At 39.4% G+C, this 24663-nt stretch overlaps 1 protein-coding gene across 5 annotated transcripts in view; it reads right to left on the reverse strand.

Moving 5' to 3' along the window:
• Oxr1 (oxidation resistance 1) overlaps nt 1-24663 on the reverse strand; it is a 414716-nt gene that overhangs the window by 168908 nt on the left and 221145 nt on the right. The window contains exon 1 of one of the 5 annotated variants that reach the window (XM_076555809.1): nt 22478-22608. The exons of the other annotated variants lie outside the window; for them this stretch is intronic. Coding sequence (XP_076411924.1) covers nt 22478-22499 — 22 coding nt within the window. The 5' untranslated portion in view covers nt 22500-22608. Of the gene's footprint in view, nt 1-22477; nt 22609-24663 lie in introns of those variants that run through there. 5 annotated transcript variants of the gene reach the window in all.

Raw genomic sequence — 24663 nt, forward strand, 5'->3', positions numbered from 1 at the left:
CTAGTCTCCAGACTGCAGTAATTTCTGTTTTTATAAAGTACCCAACATTCTATGATGGCAGTTTAAATGTCCCAATAAAGACTGGTGTGAAGAAATGGCTGCTCCAGGAAATAACACCCCCACCGCCATGTAGAAATAGCTTTGTAATGGGCAATGAGTAGAAGAAACTGGAAACATTATAAAGAGGGACAGTGAAGGTGTAGGGGAGGCTGAGCAGAGAGACTCTGTCTTTTAGAAGTTATCTGAGTGGCTGTGCTCAGAACACTGGCAGAAGGTAGAAGCTGCTATCTATTCTTTATGGTGTCTCAAATGGAAATAAGGACTGTTGGGAACTGGAAGAAAGGCCATCCTATTATAAAACAGCAAAGAGCTTGAACGAACAGCATTCACGCCCATGTTTTATGGATGATAAATATTTGAGTAAGAAACTAGAATACTTAACACAGTAAAATACTCCAAGTGTTGATGCTACATCATGACTTCTATTGATGGGTTATGTCACAATGCAAGAAGACTAAAGTCCTGTTCATAATGAAAAGGGAAGCAGACATAAAAGTTGAGAAAATACCCAGCCAAAGACACAATTGCTAGCACTTTGCTTTCAATTAAAAATTGTGGCTCAGCCAGGCATGGTGGCACATGCCTTTAATCCCAGCACCCAGGAGGCAGAGACAGATGGATCTTGTAGCCGAATTTCTAAGCGGTCTTATTAAATAAAAAACACAGATCCAAATATAGGGGTGAAAGCCTTAGAGATCAGGGAAGTAGTGAGAGCCACCAGCTAGCCTTAACTCACCACGCCATAGCTTCCAAAGTGAGCTACTTCCTGTCTTACCTGCACCTTTATTGCCTTGCTGTTCTGCCCTCTCATTGGCGCTTAGCCCAGCTACCTCACTTCCTTGTCACTGCCTGTCTATACAGACCTCCAGGTCTCTATGGTTGGTACTGGGATTAAAGGTCTGTGTCACCATGCTTGGCTCTGTTCCCTAGTATGGCCTTGAACACACAGAGACCCTGCCTGGCATGTGATCGAATTAAGGGTGCATGCTACCACTGCCCAACTTTTGTGTTAATGGCTTGCTATTTCCTTTGATCTCCAGGCAAACTTTATTCATTAACATACAAATAAAATATCACCACAGGATCTCTGTGAGTTCAAGGCCCGCCTGGTCTAAAAGTGTGTTCCAGGACAGCCAGGACTGTTACAAGGAGAAACCCTGTCACAAAAAAGAAAAAAAAATGGGGCTCAAATTCTGAAAAAAATATTTATGCAAGCTAAATTTGATTATGATGTGGACTTACATTTAGGGATGCAAAGACAAGTGGATGTAAGCACGTCCTGGTGTGACAATGTAGGGACACAGGTAACAGGTAAGACATGTTAGTTCACAGATGTGTGTTCAATTTTCACTCCAACTTATTAGTTATGTATCATCAAATCATTCCTTAGTGATTTCTCCTGTTCATTAATATATATTTATGCCTCTCAAAAAAAATAGAATGAATATTCTACTTCTGAATAGATGTTTTGACAGCTGCATGAATGGCATCTGACCACCACCTTGGCTAGCAGCCCTCACTGGTGACTTTGAAAGCTTGTTCCAGCTGTATGCTAAGTTCTTCCTCAGTTGGCTAGAGGTGGAGAGTCAATATTCATTGTGGGTCCAAAGGGTCCATGTGATGCACTCATCATATAGGATCCAGGGAAAGGTTTGCTCTCTTCCTCTGAGGCGTTGCTTTGCAACAAAGTTGTTCCCTCATGAAGGCAGAATCCCATAGGATGCTCTCTATTACTTCTTAGATGTGGCTCAGATGTCTAGGAGGTGCTGCTTGTTTGAGTCGACTGTCAATTACTTCTGTCCTTTAGCAGAGACTTATGTGAGCTCCATAGTCTTAGTGGACAACTGAACCCTTAATTCTGTGGTTTATATAATGAAAATATCCTTTTAAATAAGCATGGACTTACATTCATGCAGTGCATTATTTTCAATGTTTTAGCTACTCTCATAAGGACATGAAGAATCCAAAGTGGCTTTTAGTATCACATCGAGAAAAGGCTCCTTTAAATTCTACTGATCTGTTTTTTTCAGGTAATGGGTCATGACTCCATTATTAGAAAAAGAAAATTTTAATTAATTGGAAAATCTCAATATAGAAAATGTCTCATTAACTACAATTAGAGAAGACACTAGGGGGAAGAAGGGAATTTGAGTTGGTGCAATAGGTGTGAAAAGCAGAGGAAGAACGATATCCATGTAAGAGTTCACAAGTAGAAAAACCTGCCGCGGGGTATTTGCTCCGACTGCTTAAACACCTTCAAGGTCACACAATTAATGAGGGAAGGGATTTGCTCAGCCTCCGATGATGAGAACAAGTTCTGGCCTGGAGCTGTGGAAGGAAAGACCAGCTTAGCTGTTAGAAAACAGTGAGCTAGAAAGAACATTTGGTGGAGAAGCACAGAGGCAGAAAAGCCAGTGTGCAGCAACATCGGCGGAGCCCTTACATAAGCAGGCTGGCCGGGTTATGTAAAGACAGGCTCGCCTTCCCATGGTCATCTTGAGAACCACGGGCTTCTTTCTGCCTTTGCTGAAGTGTGCTTTGATTTTTCTTTGTTATCCTTTGTGTTTTAAGAACATCTGACTCCCTGGTATGCTCAGATTTCTATGTATGATCTCCTTTAATTGTAAAAACTTATAAATTAGGTCTATCCATCTTGCTTTAGAGCTGAAGAAATGCAACCATGTGATTTTAAACATTTTGCCCAGCTCACATAGCTAACATAGGCAGATGCAGGGTCCAAGCACATGCTTATCCTGACCGGCTGTAGTTTCTTACCACAGTCTTTTTTCCTCAGAAGTTGTGTGTGTGTGTGTGTGTGTGTGTGTGTGTGTGTGTGTGTGTGTGTGTCTATGTCTTTTGTCTATGTGTATGTCTGTGCCCCACAGTACCCATGAAGGCCAGAAGAAGTCTTCATAGTCACTGGAGTTGGGGATAGTAGTTTAGCTAGCAGGTAAAGGCTGGGAATTGAACCCAGATCCTCTGGGAAAGCAGCCAGTGCTTTAATCACCAAGCCACCTCTCTTCAGTCCTTTCACCACAGTCTTAAATAGCAAGCATTTTTTCCTGCTGCTATCACAAATTACTAGTTTTTGTTCTGAAATTATCAAAACAACCATATAAATGATAAATATAACCATGTAAAACCAGCTGGTGATGCTTTCTTATTACTGAGCAGCCTTCCCAATTCTATGTATAGTCAAATGATGTGACGAGTCTGTTTCTCTTCATTCTTCTCTTTGTTTCACAGTATTTACCATCATACTAGTTGGTGGCAGGTCCTAACCAAGGGTCATGTTCAATGCTTTGTTTGGTAGAGTTCTCAGATAGTGCTGGTGTGGCTGGTGTTCACAGGGACAACCGAATTGGCAGAGAAAGAGGAATATGCCATTTTCTGCCATGCTTCGGGGGTCCCGTCTTTGGAGATCTTCTCCCATGTCCATTGACAGTCTTCTTATTACAATCTTTAGCTGAATTAAGGCAACCTCCCTGGCTGCGGCTTCCTTCCTTTGTGAGCCCACAGTTGAACAGAGCTAATTTGCAAATGGACACGGCACATTTTCCTTAGAGGCAAAAATTCTGCCGACAATCAACAAACGGGCAGATCTGCCTTTCTCACTCTATGGATTTCTCAGTTTTATCAACCGTTTCACAGGCAACTCATCTAAATTGTAAAGCACATTCCAAACCTCCAATTTCACCTTCTTCCCATCACAGTTTTCAGCACTGGAAGCTATGGATATCCGCTAAAGTCCTAACATCATAGAAAAATATTGTTTTCAATTCAGTGGGGGTAACAATCCAGTCTTAGGGGAGGTGTGTGACTTAGATGCTTTTCATTTTTAGCCTTTGCACATTCACATATACATACATACACACACATACACACAAACATACAGAATATCAAAGGGAGGTGTTTATCAGTGAATGGATCATTCCAATACGCAAAAGGATATATATATATATATATATATATATATATATATATATATATATATATCCTAGACCCAGGAGATTATCATACTATGTCAGTATCTCATGTCTTGTTAGATGAGCCAGTGTAGCACTCAAGTATATTATTAGTCTGCAGCACGCCATCTATACTACTAACCTCCAACTTCATTAGTGTTTCCATAGTCAAGTCATACTCTGCAGAAAAGCAATTCTTTAAAACAAGAATATACAGTTAAGGTCAGAATTACACATATTATTAAGCAGATGTTAGAATGTCCACAGCAAAAGTCTCCAGTTCACATTAAATGGAACACTTGGAAAAAGGTCACTTTACAAGCATTTGAAAAAAACACACTGGCCACAAGACTAATTACAACCACCATGTTCCTTTTATGCACAGTAGGAAGAAGCACACTCACATTAAACTCCATTCAATCCAACCCCTGCTGAAGTCAAACACCATCTTGAAGCAAAATACTCACTTTCTGAGGGCGATTACTCATTCATTCATTTTAGAATGTCAGACGTCCTCCAGCAAAATTCTAGTTCTGGAGCATTATATGACAAACTGTTCTACTGGGAAGGGAAAGTTTTCCAGGCTCTTTGGGCCTCAGGATTTATTTACCTCACATCTATCATTATTGGACAGACCAATGGTGGGTATCAGTTATTTCTCAAGTCATATGGATATTAAACAATACATATTTATTAATTGTTTTTTCTAATAGAGATGCAGGTATTAATAAAATGTAGAATGGAATATATGCAGAAATTTAGTAACCTATAAATTGTTCATAAAAGCAGAATTAATTTCTGCACAGATGGTGGTGAAGGTAAGCTTAGACAACTTCATGACACCAATAAGTATTATTTTGTATTTATTATCATGTTGTTTTAAAAAGAAAATGACTAGAAAATGATTTTATTGGATGTGGAAAACTTGAATGTCTTTGATATAAGAAGAAAAAATATTCTTAGAAATTTTTCACTTTAAATGACAATACTGAGAACAAATATTTTTTAATAAGGCTAGAGATGCCAAGATTATCTTTTGTAAATATCTCTCGTCAGATCTGTTGTTGCTATAAAATGACATCTCAGGGAAGCATAATTATAGCTACATTACTCAGTAAATGTCTGCAGTAAGATTAATCTGCAGGAGACTCCCACGGAAGGGGAATACGACAGCATTAAGTTCCTCTGTGCAGCAGAGCTCCTGAGAAAACCAGGGTGGAGGCCAGCTGACCTCTGTGCACATCCGATACAGTCAAGGGATCCTGCCAAGCTCTCTCCCTGAAGACCAGAAGACCATCAGTCATTGGAGATCAGAGACAAGGAGGGGCAGAAAGGGTTGCAGTTCAAGGAAGGAGCCACCACTGTCTCTGCAGGGCTGGTGCCTAATGAGCTCTTAATGAAGAAGCAGGTGTGCACAGGCCAGACACCCTCAGGATTTGCAAGAGAAGAGATGGCCCCATAGATTTGTCCTTAATGATGTCTACAGAAAGACACTAATATTTGACTCCATTATTTATTTGTACACTACCTTCAAGCATTCTTCCATGAGAAATTAATAACAATGAATCTCTCTGTTAACCACTCACCTTCATTACAAATCCCTACATGCCTGCAATTTACATGGGTAAGCTGAAAAGCAAAGCGAACTAAGAAACATCATGTAGGTCAGGTAGACACTCATCTCCCCACAGCAGAATATTAATGCTGAGGTGCATATATATATATATATATATATATATATATATATATATATATATATATATATATATATAATATATATATACACACAAAAAGTTTCTAAGATACCCTTGATCATCAAGACAAGACATACAGTTCTCACTAGTGTTGTATAAAAAAAGAAACACCAAGGCTCACCACCAAGGGTGCTCTGGAAACAAAGACAAATCAAAAGACACAAAGTCTCAAAACTCAACTAGAGTTAAATAAACCTTTGGACTTCTTTGAGGTCAACTCCTCAAGAATCAAGGATCATTGTGGCAGACCAGGCAGAAAGAATGTACAAGCTGGAGGAAGGGGTGGAGTGTTGTACAGTTCTTTCAACTTGGAGGGAAACTCACTGAGACAAGCTATTTATGGTGAGGTAAAGCAACAGGAAGCTGCAAAGGGGGTGAAGCCCTCCATCCTGTACAGAAGCTCAGTAAGACAGGAAGTAAACAACTCAGACAGCTTCAGGAAGCTCCTAGAACTGACAAGAGTCATTAGGCTTCTCACTCCCCAAGAGTATAGAGCATTAAAGAGTGTTAGGAATGACAGGAATGATGCTTGAACAAGCTGAGCTCCCTAAAAGAGGCTCAAACTGCAGAGCTACCTGGAGGAAACAGAAACCAGGCAAGCAGTCTAGAGCAGACTAACACAAACCAAGAAGTCTGAAAGAATCAGAGACTAGCTGAAATGTCTGGAGGAGGATCAGTCTGACCAGCCACCAGGAAAGGACACTTTCTACTTGGTAAGCTGCCTCCAGGTTGTGCAGAATGCTCCAGGTTCCCAGCTTTGCGGCCGTCACCATGCTGGGGTGGGCTTTGGTGATGCAGCTGACCTTCAGTCGTTTCTGCTCCTCTCAGTAATCCTAGTAAAACCCATTGGCTCACCAAGGTGACTCACTATTTTAATCTTACCCAGGACAACAGAAACTTGGGACTTAAGTAAATCAAGAATTTACCATCATGACTATTAAGAGGAAACTGAAAGCAAACCCAGCCTTCTGGTCACATCTGTGTCCTGGAAAAGCTGTCTGTTTTATCTTTTGCAGATGCAAACATCACTGAATCCTCCCTCAGGATGAAACAGATAAGAAATGGATTCTCAATACATTTCTGCTTTGTAGTTTTTTAGAAATGTATCTGACTAATTAGTAGCCAAATGTACACAATGTTCTACTTTTCTTAAGGAGAGCTTAATATTTAATGTTTCTGAAGTCCTCATGGACTTTTCAGGAGGCTTGAATATATTTAATTCAACTTTGATTTCTAAATGTTCTAAGAGTGAGGCTGAGATTCACATATTTCTGCCTAAAAATAGAAAACACATCTGTCAACAAAGAACACTCATAGAAATTGAGGGACAGGAACAAAATGTACTTTCTTATTCATAGAATTTGAGCTGCTTAGAACAAATCCATTTTTAAGAAATACCAACTGGTTTTAAACTCAGGTGCAACTCTCCCTATGGATTTCAGCTGTGGACTTGGTATAGGCAAACACAATGAGAGACAGTCACTATTGCCCAGGCTAGATCAAGAGACTCTTGGAGAGAGATGAATCCTCCTTGACCCTTGGTACAAGTATTTGCTTATTATGAGAAATTCCCTTAGTCATCTTGAAAATAAGAACATCATCCTAGATCAAATATATTTAAGAGTTTAGCTGCATTAAAATTGCAGGAACCTCACCCAGAAGCTCCTCTCCCATCTCTTATTAAGATTGAACTTGGGTTTGGCCTCAGCATTCTAAATGAAGCTGCTGTTGCCCAAAGCCAGAGATTGCGTAGATCATGCTATACTGATTACATGGGTGAGCTATGCCATCAAACGGTGTTCTTTCCCAAACAATAGCTCCACCTCTGAGGGTCAGGGTTTGTGCTATGATCTCCAGAGAGATGGGCTATGAAGGTGCAGCTACTGGATGGTAGGTAGATGAGTAAAGACTGTTTCTGAATGAAAACAGTGTTCACAACCAAAAGGCTTTCCGGGGCTCCTCCCCCCCTTCCACATGGAAGGACATGGAGAGAAAAGAGCTGTTCGTCAGTTAAGAAGCAAACTTTAATAAGACAAAAAATAAAATAAAAAAAAAAAAACTGGCCAGTACCGTGACCTTGGGCTTCTCAGCCTCTAGAACTTTGAGGAACCAATATCTGATGTTCATAAGGAGCCAGTCTATGGTGTTTTATTATAACAGGCAGGATGGAATTAAACAGTGATGAGATCATTTCAAAAACAGGGACGATGGGTACTTACAAGAACAACTCTTGGTGTCCAGTGCAGAATTACAACTCCACAGAGGTTTGAAAACTCAGAACTCTCACAGTTGTGCTCAAACACACGTGCTCATATACAGTTTTTACCAGCCATGGATTCACCAGATACTTATTGTGTGTTCCCATGTATCTGTGACTGGATAAATCCCTGCAGAAATGATTATTTATCAAGAAACCAAGATTCTGGCCTTTTTGGAGTCTACAGTCTGGGTAGAGATGGACGTCATGGGGAAAGGGAGTTTTATAATGGGAGCAAGACGGGGGATTTTGCAGCAAGATTTTTGTGACATTAGAATTTCCTTTGCTTCATGAAGAACCTCCTTTGTTTCTGTGGAGGCTGTCCCAGTTCCTGTGAGGCGATGCTAGCCCACGGCTTCGACTGACATTGCTGTTGCGCTGTTACTACTGTTTCCCAGTGGTCATGTCGTTGAGGCTTTGAGGCTGTGGTAATCATGTCTGACAATGGAATAACTGCTTTCTTCCACTTTAAGACATTCACAGATGTGCTGCGACTATTTTTGTACTGCGATCATTTGCAGCAAGGGGAGGGAGTCTCTGACTGAGTGTTTAGACAAGCAACTCTTTTTCTGCCGCTGGTTTTAGGCACATTTTCAAATACTTACAGTCTACATTACCTCCAAATCCCCAAATATTTTGAGAACTCTAAAAACCAAGTCCAAAAATCTCTTCATATGAATAGAAAATGACACAGTAATAGTCAATACTCATCCCTCTAATAGATCTAGCACTCGCATACACAGCAACTTCCTCAAACTACTGCACACTCAACATTAGCAGATCTCCAGCTGTTTACCACTGTTTATCCATTATTGAGTGAGGGAAATTCAACTGATTTTAGCATACTTTTCTGTACTATTTGTGAAAAAAAATAATTGCTCATTTTCCATTGAACCTTTTCATTTTCCATCCAACCCTTTATATAATGCAATGTTTTATAGATCTTTCATTTGTAAATTTAAATGTCTCCTGTTGTTTATCTATTTCTGTGTATTGAGAGGTTGCAAATATCTAGTCATAAAGCAAGAGCAAGTGATAGATGAAGTAAAGAAGAAAGCTTCTGGTTTGCCTACTTTGTATGGCTTCCAGAACATTCTGATTTTTCTGGGAGGAGCACTGGAGTTGGAGCCAGGAATGGTGTTAATTCTCTGCACTGGAGTTTGGTTCTGGAATGAGTGAGTTAACTGGATCATAGCTGTTGTGTGTTGGATGTCATGTATCCCCCATAGGCTCATGTGTTTGAAAAATTGGCACCCAGCTGGTGGCCTGTTCTGAAAGCTTATGGAAGATTTCAGGAGCCTTGCTGGAGGAAACTGCGTCACTGGAGGTGGACTTTTGAAGTTTGTTAGGCCAGCTCCATTGCCTGTCAGTTCTCTGCTTCTCACCCTCCTGCTGAATGCCTTCCCCACTGTGACCATCATCCCTTCTTAAAGCGCAATCCAAAATAAAACCTTCTTCCCTTAACTTGCTTCTCATCTGATACTTGTTTACAGCAACAGTAAATGTAACTTAGAGAATAGCCAAAGACCTCCTCAAAGTAAAATTTGGTGTATGCATATATAAAACTCTCAATGCAATAATAGACATATTATATTAAAAAAAAAAAAAAAAACCCAAACCTGACTCATACTATTTCCTGCACATAGGAGCCCTAACCTGAAATAGCAACATACAGAATGAAGCATTGGCAAGAGTATGAGAAGTGGTGTTCTGGCGCCTCACTGGTGGGGACATAAAATGGTATAGTGAGAGAGTATGGTGGCTCTTCAAAACCTTAAGGAGTCACCAAAAGAACCAAAAGTAGAGACCTGTATCTACTTTGATAACGGCATTCTTTACAATAGCTGAGAGGAAGAAGCAGTCAAATTGTCCATCAAGGGATTACTAGAAAATCAAAATGTTGCTCTAGGACAGTGGTTCTCACCCTTCCTAATGCTGTGTCCCTTCAATACAGTTCCTCACGCTGTGGTGACCCCCAACCAGAAAACTGTTTTCATTGCTGCTTCATAACTGTAATGTTGCTGTTTATGTTTATTGTTTGAATCATAATGTCAATATTTCCATTTTCCCATGGTCTCAGGTGACTCCTGTGAAAGGTTTTTTTTTTTTTAAACCTCAAAGGGGTTACGGCCCACAGGTTGAGAACCACTGCTATAGATGTGTGTTATTAAGCTTTAAAAAGAAGGAATGTCCAGGCTGGTGAGATGTCTCAGTGGGAAAAGACTCTTATTTGTAAGCATGACCTGAGTTTGGTCCCTGGAAACCATATGATAGGGGAGAAATGACTCCTGCAGGCAGCCCTATGTTTTCCATACATGCACATGCACACATGCACAAGTAAATAGATAAATAAACATAATAAAATAATTTTTAAGAAATTATTATCTCCATGGAAGTGTCCAATAAAAATAACACCTGCTAAATTTTAGATTTGATTTTTAAATAATATTTCAGTAATAATCTTGTATAGAAATATGTTGACTTAATAATTGTTTGGATGTAGTATGATAAACAGAATACGTTAACTAAAAACCTTCAGGTTATCTCCTGTGATGAGTTTTAGACTTTTAATTGTTTTCATTATTTTTATCTATAGAAGAAAACGAAATAGATTTCTATGGCTGCATGTCAATCAAAAGTAATCTGACATCCAGAGGTAAGTAGTGCTTCTTCCCCTGGTAATATCTCCACATGTTTAATTGATTTCCAATAAAAATTATTAAGATATATCTTAAGGAACATGTCCATAATGAGGATTAATCTTTCATCTTCTAAAACTTTACTAGTGGAAAATCTTGAAGTACTCTCATCTGTCTCACCTTTTAACAGGACAATGGTTGCTAAAAGAACGTGCATCCAGGCAAAGAGTGGCTGAAGGCTGCACACATGGGTGGTTGCTAGGGAACTTGCCTTCCATTTGTGTGTTACACCTTCCTCTTTCCCGCTGGATTTATGTTTTGTTAAGAATATCATCCTGTAAACCACTCAGAGAAGATTTTCCTTTCTGCACATAAGAGGCAGGATGGGAATGAACATGCAAACATGTAGAATGTTAATTCTTTCAACAATGCTCAAGCCAGTGCCATTGAGGAAATGAACAATGACACAGGCCACACAGCAGTCATCCAGTGTGCTCTTTATAGCATGACAATGGACAGATCACACAGCAGTCATCCAGTGTGCTCTTTATAGCATGACAATGGACAGACCACACAGCTGTCATCCAGTGTGCTCTTTATAGCATGACAATGGACAGATCACACAGCAGTCATCCAGTGTGCTCTTTATAGCACGACAATGGACGGACCACACAGCAGTCATCCAGTGTGCTCTTTATAGCATGACAATGGACAGATCACACAGCAGTCATCAGTGTGCTCTTTATAGCATGACAATGGACAGACCACACAGCAGTCATCAGTGTGCTCTTTATAGCATGACAATGGACAGACAACACTGCTGTGGATATTGCTCTATATAAATAAAACACTGATGGCCAGTGACCAGACAGGAAGTATAGGCGGGACAAGGAGAGAGGTGAATTGGGGAAACAGGAAGAAGGGGAGGGAGACACTGCAGCCACCTCCAGGACAAGCAGCATGTAAAGACGCCGGTAAGCCACAAGCGACGTGGCAAGGTATAGATTTATAGAAATGGGTTAATTTAAGATATAAGAACAGTTAGCAAGAAGCCTGCCATGGCCATACAGTTTATAAGTAATAAAAGCATCTGAGTGATTATTTTATACGTGGATTGTGGGACTGCAGAGCTTGGTCGAACCTGGAGAGAAGCCCTCCAGCAACACAACACAGCACTCATCCAGTGTGTTCTTTATAGCATGACACAGGACGGACGACACAGGAGTCATCCAGTATGCTCTTTATAGCATGACAATGGGTGGAAGTGCATCACTGAATGTATACAAAATGACCTAGAAGGTTTAGAATACGAACTCCAAATATTTCTGTTCTTCTGTAAGTAAAGCTTGCCTTTAGATTCCACCAGGGAAAGGCACTCCAAAGGCATTTGAAAGGGAACCACAGGGAACCACTGCCTCCCTCTGTTAATGGCAAAGTCTGAACAGGTGCAGAGAGTAAATCCTTGGAGGGTTCCCTGAAGTCTGTGCCAGTCTTCCTCATCAGCGCCATGGCAGCTGAGAACCCTGTCAGGAGCTCCTGCCCATCCTGGCACTTCCTGGTTTTTTGAAATCCACAGCAGTTCTCTCTGCCCTCCATTTCCAGCACCTTCTATACCTCTGACGGCCCACCATTGCCTGTCTGAAGTTATTTTTTTTGCTTAAATCCTTAAAGTACTTTTTGTCTTCTTAAGAGAACCCTAGCCAAGGTAGTATCAGCTCATCATTAAGCACCCAACAGGAGAAATTCACTCACTGCTGTTAAAAAAGTCAGCTCAGCTGTCCAACAAAAGACAGTAGCTGTTCATTCAAATGTAAACATGTCAGGTGTGGGCCCAAATGACAGAATTTCTACAGAATCCCTCCCTTTTCTTGGGTGTAGATATAACATTTGCTATGTTCTTCCACGTGAATCTTGACCCCATAACAATGAAATAACCTGTCAGCATGAAACCCAGAAAATGATGCACATAGTTCATATGGACATATTTCATCAACTTGCTCCTATAATGAGAATTATAGTTATTTTGCTGTTTGCTATCTACATAGCAGATTTGAAACATTTAAGCTGAATATAGTGATATGCAGCAATGTGTGATCATTACATGGAAGAGAATGGGAATTAAAAACGAAAAAATGCAAAGCTTATGAACCACCCTGGAAATTCCTAAAACCAATACATTGATGATTGTATTATGCAAATGTATGTATGTGTAATTTTCTAAAAACAACCTTGGCAGAAAAACATCCTTTTATGGATTTTTAAAGTTCTTTATAATAATTTCATGCCTAAGCAGTTCTGCCCCCATCATTTCTTGGAGTTCTTGGGCTCTGTGTCTTCCATCCTTGGATGTGCCATCAGCTAGCAAATACTTTTTTCCAGGACACTTAATTGTTTGTTTGTTTGTAAACTTCTTTCACTTTAGGATTTCAGGTTGTAAAATTCATGGCAGTCTCCAAGTGTAACTTTAGCTTTGAAACAGACTATATACATCTAAAGCATTAGCTCTAAGGATCTTGAGACGATAACCTAGTCAAAGTGTGTGTAATACTATGCTCTGTTGACCAGAAATGGAACACAGTATAGAAGACAGCTCCTGCACAGAAAACAGACTTAAGTCCTTAGTCCATCTACTCCTGACTAAGATCTCAGACAAGCTATTTCCCATAATCCTTTTTCATTGCACATTTGCTAGGAAAAAGCTTGGACACTGATCGAGATGAAACAGGGTGATGGGCACCGCCAGTGGCCAGTACAAGCCATCACACTGGGCTTAGCCCGAGTGCTGGCATCTCATCCCCCCTTCCTTATGTGTTTCTGCTACAGCGCCTTTGACAGTCTGCTCCCTTCCTCACTCCTCTAGGTGCTCTTGGTGTTTGAATCTCTCACCCTGCTTTGCCAACCTTCTCTGGCACCAACTGTTTCTGTAACCCATAAAACCCCAGGGAAGGAACTGCTTCCCTGCATGTGAGGTATGAGTCACTCAATTTGCCAAACTCAGTATTTCCAAGATATTAGCAAGTAAGAATCAAAAGTTGGCTTGAGGTCAATATAAGAGATAAAATTTGTTCTGTTTACAACAACAATGGGCGAAATTAGTTGGGAAAAGGCTGGGGAGATGGCCCTGTGGGTAAAGAGCTTGCTGTGAAAGCTTGAGGACAAGAGCTTTGAGTCTCCAGAAACTATGCAAACGCTGAGCGGGTAGAGCAGCCCACTTCTAATTCCACCACAAGGGAAGCAGAGACCGGACACCTGGGGAAAGCTGGTTAGCTAGACTAGCCATATAGGCAAGCTCCGCATTCATCTGGGAGACTGCATCAGTGAATATGGCAGAGAGCAACTGAAGAAGGTGACTCCCAGAGTCACACTTTGTCTCCTATAACTTGTGTGTGCACATATGCGTGTGCATGTGCGCGTGCGCGCGCACACACACAGCACACACACACACATCTATATACATGCAAATATGTGTTCTTGTATATTGCAGGCACATGTGAAAAAAAAACATTTGGAAACTGGGTCCACACTGAAAATGTCATCCCCGCCCCCATCATTATTCACTGAACAGTGTAGCACACAAATGCCACACCTGTTTGTGTAAGGGGTTTGGGTACCGGAGGGTGTGGGCAAGCTGAAACCACTAACTACCCAGGCCTCTGAAGGGAGACTGTCTTTGGCTTCCTTATCGTCCTTGAGTTGTACAATGTATGTGGGGGCAACGTTTTAGAGGAGCTTAATTTCTTCATTTTGATTTTTTAATAATATTTTTATTTTTTAAGATAATAATATAATCTCATCATGCCCCCTTCCTTGTCCTCCCTTCAAACCTTCCCATGTAGCTTCATTTCATTAAACAATTACTTATATTTATTTTTTATGTGTATGAGTGTTTTGCCTACATGTATGCATGTATACCATGTCATGTGCATGTCAGGTCAAAAGACAGCATAAGATCCCCTGGGACTGGAGTTACAGATGGTTGTGAGCTGTTATTTGGGTGCTACGAGCAAAAACCAAGTCCTCTGCAAGATTAAGTGCCCATAACCACTGAGCCATCTCTCTAGCCCCAATCCCTTAATTTCTTTACCACTGTACCTCTTAGAAAATAAGAACAAAATGAACTTGTACTTCCTGAGGAAAGCTAGGAAGAATATATATCAAGGGTCTGAGATTCCTGGTAGAGGCAATATGGCTGTTTGTCTCAGGTATATCTGTATAACAAAAACAGTCCTAGACACATTTATACATTTTGTTTCACAGTAACATAACAGTTATTCATTTTCATTTATTTCCCACTTACTGTGTGTCTGACAGGCCTCTGGGTACTTTAGAGCAGGAAGTATGGTACTTCTTTTTAAAATTTCATTTTATTATTTTGTGATGGGTGTTTTGTGTGCATGTATGTGTATGTACCACGTGTGTACCTGGTGCATAGGAAGGCTGGAAGAGGGTGTTGGATCCTCTGGAATTTGAGTTAAAGATTGTTGCCATGTGGATGCTGGAAATCAAACTCAGGTCCTCCGGTAGAGCAGCCAATACTCTTAACTACTGAGTCATCTTTCTAGGCCTCCACAATTATTATATTATAGTAGACTACTATTTATGTCTTATCAGTTAAACGTTTAATATATTTTAAAGTTATATTAAAAAGTTATTAAAAGATGTGCTTTTTCACATTTAGTTTTTGGAGTGACAATGAATCATCTGTTTAATAATACAGAAACTAAAGTTCACAGGAATAAAAGACAGTTCCTAAGATCATAATGTTATAGGGAAAAGAAACCTTGCATTTCAACTTTAAAATTTAAATTTTAAGTTAATATTAATGCAGGGGGAAAAGTATGTGCTTTGTGTGGAGGTCAGGGCAGCTTACTTTCAGCAATGGGCTGTTGGTCTGGGGACTGAGTTTAGCCATCATGGTTGCCCAGCAAGCATTTCTGCCCACCATCTCAAGCCCACACTTGGAGTATAAACCAAGATATTTGCCTCTTCTACACTGCTTCTTACTAACACGTGGCCCTAACTGAGACCAGTAACACAGAAGTACCAAAAGGAAAAGAAAATGACCTTGGGAGCCTGGGGACACACCCCATCTGGCCCCTCCTTTTAATTGCTCTCATACTAAGTATCTTGTTTTATGTGCATTTCCTGCTTTTTTTTTTTTAACTGACAGTCCTAAAGAAATTTGGGAAAAGTTTCTGTTGAAATCAAGATATCTATATACTTCCTAATCCTTAAGTCTTTGTTAAAAAAATAAATAAATAAATAAATCAAAGGTATTTGCCATGACTCATTCTTAAAGAATTTGTTCTAGGTCCCTCAGAAGAGTAGTTTTAGTGAGCTTAATTCTGATTTCCAAAACAAACCCTGCTGAAATGTTATAGATCTGGGATTTTGGAGGGTGTAAAATATAGAAACTGTAGAAGCCCTGCTTAGTCTTTATTAGAGAATATGCATACATAAGTTTCCCAAGCCAAATCATACAGAGAGTTTTCACACACCAATGGTACTCTGTCTTAATTTAAAATACAGAAATGGTATGATTAATGCTTCAATAGGAGCAATATATTAATTATAAAAGATATTTCAAATATACATTTGAGAAATTAAATTACATGTGAACAAGATTAGGTGCACAACTGTGCTCATCAGTTGTTTATTGATTGTTCCTTAGGAACCATAAATGACTTCCCATTTCCATCAACTACAACAGTAACAGTTGTCTGGCGCTTTGAAGTTGGCACAGAACTGATACAGGCACCGTCACACGTAATGAATCGCCGCTAGGTGATAGGCCATGTACTATGGAGAAAAAGGAAATCTGATGGAAAAAAGGTGGGGTCTGAAGTCAAATGTGAGTTCTGATCCTTGCTTTAACACTTACGACCAAGGTGACAACCCAGGTGATCACTCAGAACCTGACTAATAAAATGAAGATTAGAAATCCTGCCAACAGCAGAGTTTACTGTGTGTGTAATGCTAGTGTGGCTCTGGCTGATCCAGTTTCTGTCCCTGACCACTGAACTTCTTTACAGCACCCTGCCCCCACCCCTCATCCATGATGAGCCTTAGCTTTGTCTTACTGCACATGAGATGTCTGGTTACGAGCCATTTGTGGCATTGAGTTTGTCAAAACGGTCTGGGATCCCAAAACGAAAACAAAGGGCACAAGCACAAGATTTTTCCTATTTCCGGCAGAAAGCCTATCTTAGTTTGAGAATCGCAGAACTGAATGAAACAGTAACGAACATGGCAGGAAGGGGTGGCATAAATAGATGAACATGTTTTTCAAAACAAGATGCTATTTTGAACTTTGCTTGGAGAAATGTTGTGCTAAAAAGAAAAATCAATGCTCAAATTATTTCACTTGGATCCAAAATATCCACCTCTGTTACAAATGGTAAAGCCAAGGATTCAAGGCTTGAAGAGGTCATGATGATCATGAGGATTCTAAATGACCTTATTTGGCTGGAGCAGGTATTAGAATCTAATCATGCCCAGGACTACAAGCAATGTAGGAAAGGTGGAATGGATTTGAAGCAGTTTGATTTGGGGCTCTGTCTTTCCACTGTTAAGAATCATTAGCTGTGATCAGGCCATTTGGAACCTCTCTATCCTGCAGGCCCATGCAGACTATTTCTTCACAATTCAACTAACACATAACACTTAATTTCCCACAGGAAAGCCAATCACAGTTAAAGTGTTTGCATTGGCATATGCCTTGATAGAAATGCAGAGGTCACAGATGAGGAAGGAGGGACTCTGGTGCCCATTTCTCTCTTTCTCCTCCTACCCAGCTCTGTCCATCCTTGGTCCTCTTCTTCTCAGTCCTGCTCTGAGTGCCACCTCCATTTTGGATTCAGAGTATATCCCCGTCACTGTCAGCCCTAAACCAATGTGAAGTCTCTTGAGAACTTCCTTAGTTTCACTGTGGTGATCTACGCTTCTCTTTCAATTATAGTCACCACAGGTTTTAACTATGATAGTACTACAATCCTTCCCAAAGTTAAAGAGCCACCTCAAATATAATACAACCCTTTGTTCTAAAGCCACCTCTTTGTGGTTGTTGTTGTTGTTAAACTAAGTGAGAGCTCCCTTCTTTTAAACTCCCATGGTACTTCGCCCCCACCTGCATTGTATAGGAATCACTGTACAATCATTGTCTTGGGTCATCTCTACTAGCTGCCAGCTCCTAAAGCTCTGTTACCATACACTAGCCTTCACACCATCTAGTATATGGCTACGATGAACTAGACGTGTTTGTCTTCCACAAACTCATTATAGCCTAATTCTCTATATAATGGTACTCAGCAGCAGGCTCTTTGGGATACAATAAGGTCATGAGGGTTAGAACTCTAAAAATGTGCTTAGTGTCCTTATAAAAATGACAGGAGAGGACATTCTTTCACTCTCTGACTTCATGCCACACAGAGGTACACTGAGAAGATGATTGTCTGCTGCAGGTCTTCACTAGACACCAAGCAGGTGCCAGCAGCCTCCTCTTGGACTTCCCAGTCTCCAGAGTGGATGGTTGCTGTTTAACTCTACTCTATGGCAATTTGTCATACTCGTCCAAACTGATGTAGACAACTGCTCTTTAAATAATAGATATAGTGTTCATTTCAATATTTAAGAGAGGTGGATTTTTCCATTTGTGATGGGGTCCGTTGTAATTTGGGTTTGAAAAAAATCTAGGATGGTCTGTAAATGTGAGTGACAAAGTTTTGGTTGCTTCTGAGTACTACTAAGCTCTTATCTTTGCTGCATTTTTTTTCCCTTTCATGTTTTCAAATTATTTTTGTCTGGTGATCCATCACCACCTGTCTTAAAATGTCTGTCTGACTGCACTAAAAATACTGTTTTCTTATAGCCTCTAGCCTGACTCTGTCTACAAGGAAACCTCTCTCTCTCTGTACTTCTTTTTTTTTTTTTTTTTTTTTTTTTTTTTTTTTTTTTGGTTTTTCGAGACAGGGTTTCTTTGTGTAGCTTTGCGCCTTTTCCTGGAACTCACTTGGTAGTTCAGGCTGGCCTCGAACTCACAGAGATCCGCCTGCCTCTGCCTCCCGAGTCCTGGGATTAAAGGCGTGCGCCACCACCGCCCGGCTCTCTCTGTACTTCTATGGTCACTTTGGCTTGTCCTTTAGCAGCAGTATGAGAATTTTATACCTTAGTCTTTTCCATATATGGCCGTGACCATGTGCTATCTGTGATGCTGGTGTTGTACAGAGAGCAAACCCATTGCCTTGCTACTAAAGTCAGTATGTTTGTGCACTGCTGGGAACTGTACGGAACCACACCCATCATAATCACTGGGTCAGATGCAACTTGTTGTGCTGCATCCTTGGGTCTTGTAAATATGTTTTCTACTTTTATAATTACTTACCCCTGCAGTGACAGAAAAAATAGTTCACATAGAGAAATTATTTACAAGCACAGAAGAATGATATATATTAAAAATTGACCATTTCAAAAAAGTAGGCTCTTATTTTTCCAGTAAGAAAGATTTGATCGGAATAGTTTTGCTAGGGATGTTTTTACATCTTGTAATGTTATGGGAAACAATGACAGTGAGTTTCATGTTGTTGAGTATTCAAGATGTCTGAGCAAAGAAGCTTGGTTATCTGGATCAAAGGATAACAGAGCCAAGATCACAGGAGAGATACAGAAATTTGCCCCGGAAAGTGTATGTTGACATCTTTAATAAGCTAAATCCCGAGCTATCATATGTGTCTTCTGTCAAAGGGTCCTTTCCCAGAGGAGATTCACTAACATATTATGGATGAAGGTTTCTCTCTCAAGCTCAAAGGGTAGTTGGGAAGCTCCAATACAAATGTTCAGATTTATAATATCAAGGTTCAAAATGGCTGCCTTCTGCACACGCTGCTGAGAAGGGGCCTGTAGAAAGGACAGTCAGTATTCTACTATTGCTTTGAATAATACGAGTTATCCACAAGCCGTATGCTTACTTTCAGGACAAAATAAATACATAGGCATACTAACATTGTATCAATCATGTTTTCCCTAAACTAAGACTACTCATCATTATAGACTTATTGAATAGTTACTACTTCTCCATGGACCCTTCTTCATTTGCAGTCTCTAAATTTAATATCAGCAACCTGTTAAACATTTATTGGTCAGATTCAGTATTGACTGATTTTTATACATTATCCTACTTTGTCCTCTGACAAACAAATTTGATCAGTGTAATTTGTGACTACCACAGCTAAAATATCCAGCACATTGCTAAGTGCTTATATGTTCTTATTGTTCCCAGACTTTTTATCGACAGAGTTCTTATTCTAGAATGCTTGAATCATGCACAGACATGAAAGAAGGAGAAAAGGTGATGATGTTATTCTCTTCTCCACACAATTTTCATAAAATGCCTTTATTCTCTAATCCTATGTTGTCAATGTCCCATCATGGTCAACTGTTGTGAATGATATAGTTTCATGTATTTCTTCAGTGGCCAGTAGAGAGTGAGAATGGAAAAACTTATTGGATCATATACCAGGAGGAAAATAAATAAGATGGTCTCCACCTTGGATCATTTCCAGTTTCATTTCAACCTGCTGACATTCTGTTCCCATCAAGTAAGAACCCCAGAAATCTTCAGAGCCAACCAAGAGCTCAACCGCAGCAGGACAATGAGGGCTCACAAGACACCTTGAGTTGGATGTGCACAATCAGATGTCAAGCCCACGGTGAGTAAGGTAGGTGCTGCTTTTGGATTTAGAATTCTGGGCCCAATAAAGAAGAGGGAACAAAGAGAAGGGCAATTATAACTACTCTTTAAGATCTTCATAACTTTGACAGCAAAGAAAATTCCAGCTTATTAGGTGTTTGGAGAAGTTGTTTTAGTTTGTGCTTTCTTGTTTTACTATAGTTGTGTGTTTTATTAAATTGAATTGAACTCTATACACATCTGTAAAGCTTAAAAAAAAAAAGACACCGGGAACTTTCATGACCAAGGAGAAACCAGAACACATGGAAACTAAATGCAGCTTGGGATCTATTCCTTCCATAGTAATTTATGTGTTTTTACCCTTTGTGCGCACACAGAGATGCTCATTTGCTTATTAAAGAAGACATGTATTTTTAACTGAAAAATGTTAGGTGTCATGTTTATGGTATTTGAAGCTGGAAATCGCAGCTGTAACTAGAGCATCTCCCCTTTTCATCTCTAGTTTGTCATCAGTTCTTCTGGATTTATGATCTTCATTTCTCTGTGATCACATTGCCTCTTTCTCACTTTACATATTCATCGCTCGTCATTAGAATGATTCTGGGACATTGCCTTTCAGTTAATATCCACTGTATGCTTTCTGTGGGTCAAGTACTAGTGATCAATTTAATTAATTATATCACCCAGACCTTCTTACAGACCTGAGTGGCAAAGGAGAATATCCTCTAGTTTCCATAGGAAGTTAGATGTCAGGGAGGTTACATGATCTCTCCAGTATCACAGAGGGATTATGATCCAAACCCAAACATATACTATTCCAGAATAAAATCTCACAAACAACATGTCATGTGACATCATTTATCCCTTAGTCTATATGTATGCAAAATTCTTTTCTATATATGCACACTCATACCCATTCTATCTTCATATGATACTGGAAACAGCTCCTTAGAAAGCAAAGTAATCAAGACACCTTCCTAAGCAAAACCCCTTCCCAAACTCCCAAAGTGCCAAAGTTAATCTAAATTCTAGAGTACCACATACAAGTCTTCACCTGACTGCTCCAATAATAGGCATTCAGACATTTTTAAAAAACGCCACTGAATTGAGGCTTGCATATGTTTATGTAGAGGCAAAGTCAAAAATAAACATGAGAGTGCAGAGATTGGACATCATTGTCTATGCGCCTTGCTACCTTATGTGAAGCATCCTGTAGTCCATCCCAATCTCAGTCCCCACCACACACTCTGTTTTCAAGAGTGTTTCTCAAATCAAAAAGGTCTGCAATTTGAGGGCTTTTTAACTATTTTTTTTCTGACAGTGTCTTGCTATACTGCCAAAACTAGTCTTGAACTCACAATCCTGTCTCAACCATGCAAATACAAGATCACAAGTATATGTCACCAACACTGAGCTTGAGGGAGTTGTTAAAACATGCTGTAATAAATTCCTTGTCTAGATAGCATATCTGGTATCCTGCTCTTACAGTGAATGTTATTGTGTTGCTCTTGACTCTATTGAAATAACACTTGAAAAGACCTCAAGACCCAAACTACTTAACTGTAGAGGAACCTGTTTTGAATTAATTTGTAAGATGCTCCAAAAATAAAGCCATAGCATTCAATTCTCTGAGAACACTTATGATATTTTATCTCCAATACAGTAACAGAAATGGTTTTTGGTCCTTATAGATCAAGGAACTATGAGAGGAAATCAATGGCTTCTCTACCAATATGTATTAAATTTTAAGCAACAAAATAAACTCCCAAAAATCTTTCTAACAAACAGGGATACTGAAGTGCAGCAAGCCAGAGATCCTACATCTTCTTATTCCCATATTGATGCATTGTTATCCATATACACAAAGCACTGTATTTTTAGTATTTTTAGGAAGATGCTTGTAAACTACATGTATGATCTATCTATCTATCTATCTATCTATCTATCTATCTATCTATCTATCTATCTATCATCTATCTATATGTATGTATATATGGTTTTATGATCAGTTAAAAAATAAATTTAAGTTAAATTAATATGGAGGGAACTTAAAAAGAATCAGAATTTTAGGATTCTAGGAACTTGAATGGCCATAGTATCATTTTCAAATTGCTTACTAGAGAACTGGTTGCAGTCCATCCTCCTTGCTTCCTCAGATTGACTTCCCACTGAAGAAACTCACTCTGTGACCAGGTCATCAACATGCCATGTATTCTGCTTTCGTTCTTCCTATTTATTTTGCTCATAGAATGTCTATGAGCATAAAGGACAAACATACAAAGCAACAAAATTAAAATGTATGTGGAATTTATAGGAAAGGCTTACCAAGTGAATGGCTAAACAGAACTGAGAGAAACAGGATGCCAAAGGTTTTGACTATGACTTGGTCATAGTCATTTTGGTTATGACTATGAAGAAAGTACAGCATTTATCATTCAAGAAACACTAATACAAACACCTAAATATTTACCCACACAAGAGTTAAATGAGATTTCATTTAATTATTTTCAAACATATATGAGAACAGATCAACAGAGAATATGACTTTAAACCCAGCAGATTAATGTTTTGGTAGGAGTTTGTACTATAAAGCTATTCGCTAAGTCTTCAGATGATTAATCCAAAGTTATTAATTGTAGTAAAAATTAGTTTCAAAGTCTTGAAAAGGACGGGGCAGATGGCTCAGCAAGGAAAAGCACTTGTCTTCCAAACCTGGGGACCTGAGTTCAGTTCCCAGAACCCATGGTGGAAAGAGAGAGCATGATCAAGAAAGCTGTCTTCTGAGCTCACACTCACATATAATAATTAATAATAATAATAATAATAATAATAATAATAATACAGTTTAAAAATGTTGGAGGAAATAGTAGTAGAACTTTTTTCTCCCAAGTGTACTAGGTTTTCTATTTTCCTATGTCATATTATGGATCATAATTATAAACATGATAAAAAATTTCATCGAGGAACATAAATACTAAAGTATTTTTACGTGTAATAAAATATCTTTAGATATGAATTGGGAAGAAAATAATTTTTTTTAAAGGAAACTGTGGTGGTTTGAGTGAGAATGGCCCTCCAAGGCTCATAGTTTAATGTCTGGTTCCCACTTAGTGGAATTGTCTGAGAAGGATTAGGAGGCATGGCCTTGTTGAAATGGGTGTGGCATTGTGGAAGAAAGTGTGCTGTGGGGGTGGGGTAGGGAGAAGGGGTGGGGGTGGTGAGGTGGGGGTGGGGTGGGCTCTGAAGTTTCAGGAGCCTATGCCAGGCCTAGTGTCTCTTTCTTTCTCTGCCTGATGCCTGCAGATCAGAATGTAAAGCTCTCAACTACTGCTCTAGCACCATTTCTGTCTGCTTCCTGCCATGATGGCCATGGACTAACCATCTGAAACTGTAAGCAAGCTTCCAATTAAGCACTTTTCTTTTATAAGAGTTGCCTTGGTCATGTGTCTCTTCACAGAAAATAGAAAATAGAAAAGTAACTAAGACAGAAATGTCCATAGTTTTATTTTAGAATGTATATAATACCTTAAAATGTCTTTAAATTTATACTCTTTAAAAACGGGTGGGCTAATTTTGTTTCTTGTCATTGTGATAAAATACCCTGCAAAAAAGAAACTCAGGGGAGAAAGGCATCATTCAGGTTACAATTCCAGGTTACAGTCCATTATCACATGGAAGTCAGGGCAGGAACTTGAAACAGCTAGTCACATCATATCCACAGCATCATATCCACAGTCAGGAAAAGAAAGAAAAGAATGCACATGGCTTCTTGTGCTCAGTCCTCTCATTACACATACACAGACCAGGACCCAAATTCAGAAAACGGTACTAATCAAAATGGTAAATTCATCTCACCTCAATTAATACAATCAAGACAATCCCCCAAAGACATGCCCACAGGCCCACCTGATCTAGATAATTCTTCATTCAAAGTCTCTATCACGTTGACCTTTAAAACCATTACAAACAGACATACTAGGAAAATTTGGAAATATCTCACTGCCCCAAATTACCATGAATTCTATTCTTAAATGTTGAGACTAATAAGCTTTTCTTACTAGTCCATCATTTTCTTCTGCAGCCATTGTTCAGTGAAAAAGAACATTCATGGAAGTGCTGTGGGTAGAATAGACACATTTTGATGGCTGACAGTGTTGAAACACTTACTTCAATAGGGACTTGGCAAATTTCAAACATAATCATGATTATTTTTCAACCATGAACAATGCCTTTTTAATTATTCTACAATTTAAACCAACATAGGCTTAATTAGGCAGTTAGGAATCATTACATAGGTTGACAG

Source organism: Peromyscus maniculatus, chromosome 20 (genome assembly GCF_049852395.1).
Source record: "Peromyscus maniculatus bairdii isolate BWxNUB_F1_BW_parent chromosome 20, HU_Pman_BW_mat_3.1, whole genome shotgun sequence".
Taxonomy (NCBI): Eukaryota; Metazoa; Chordata; class Mammalia; order Rodentia; family Cricetidae; genus Peromyscus; species Peromyscus maniculatus.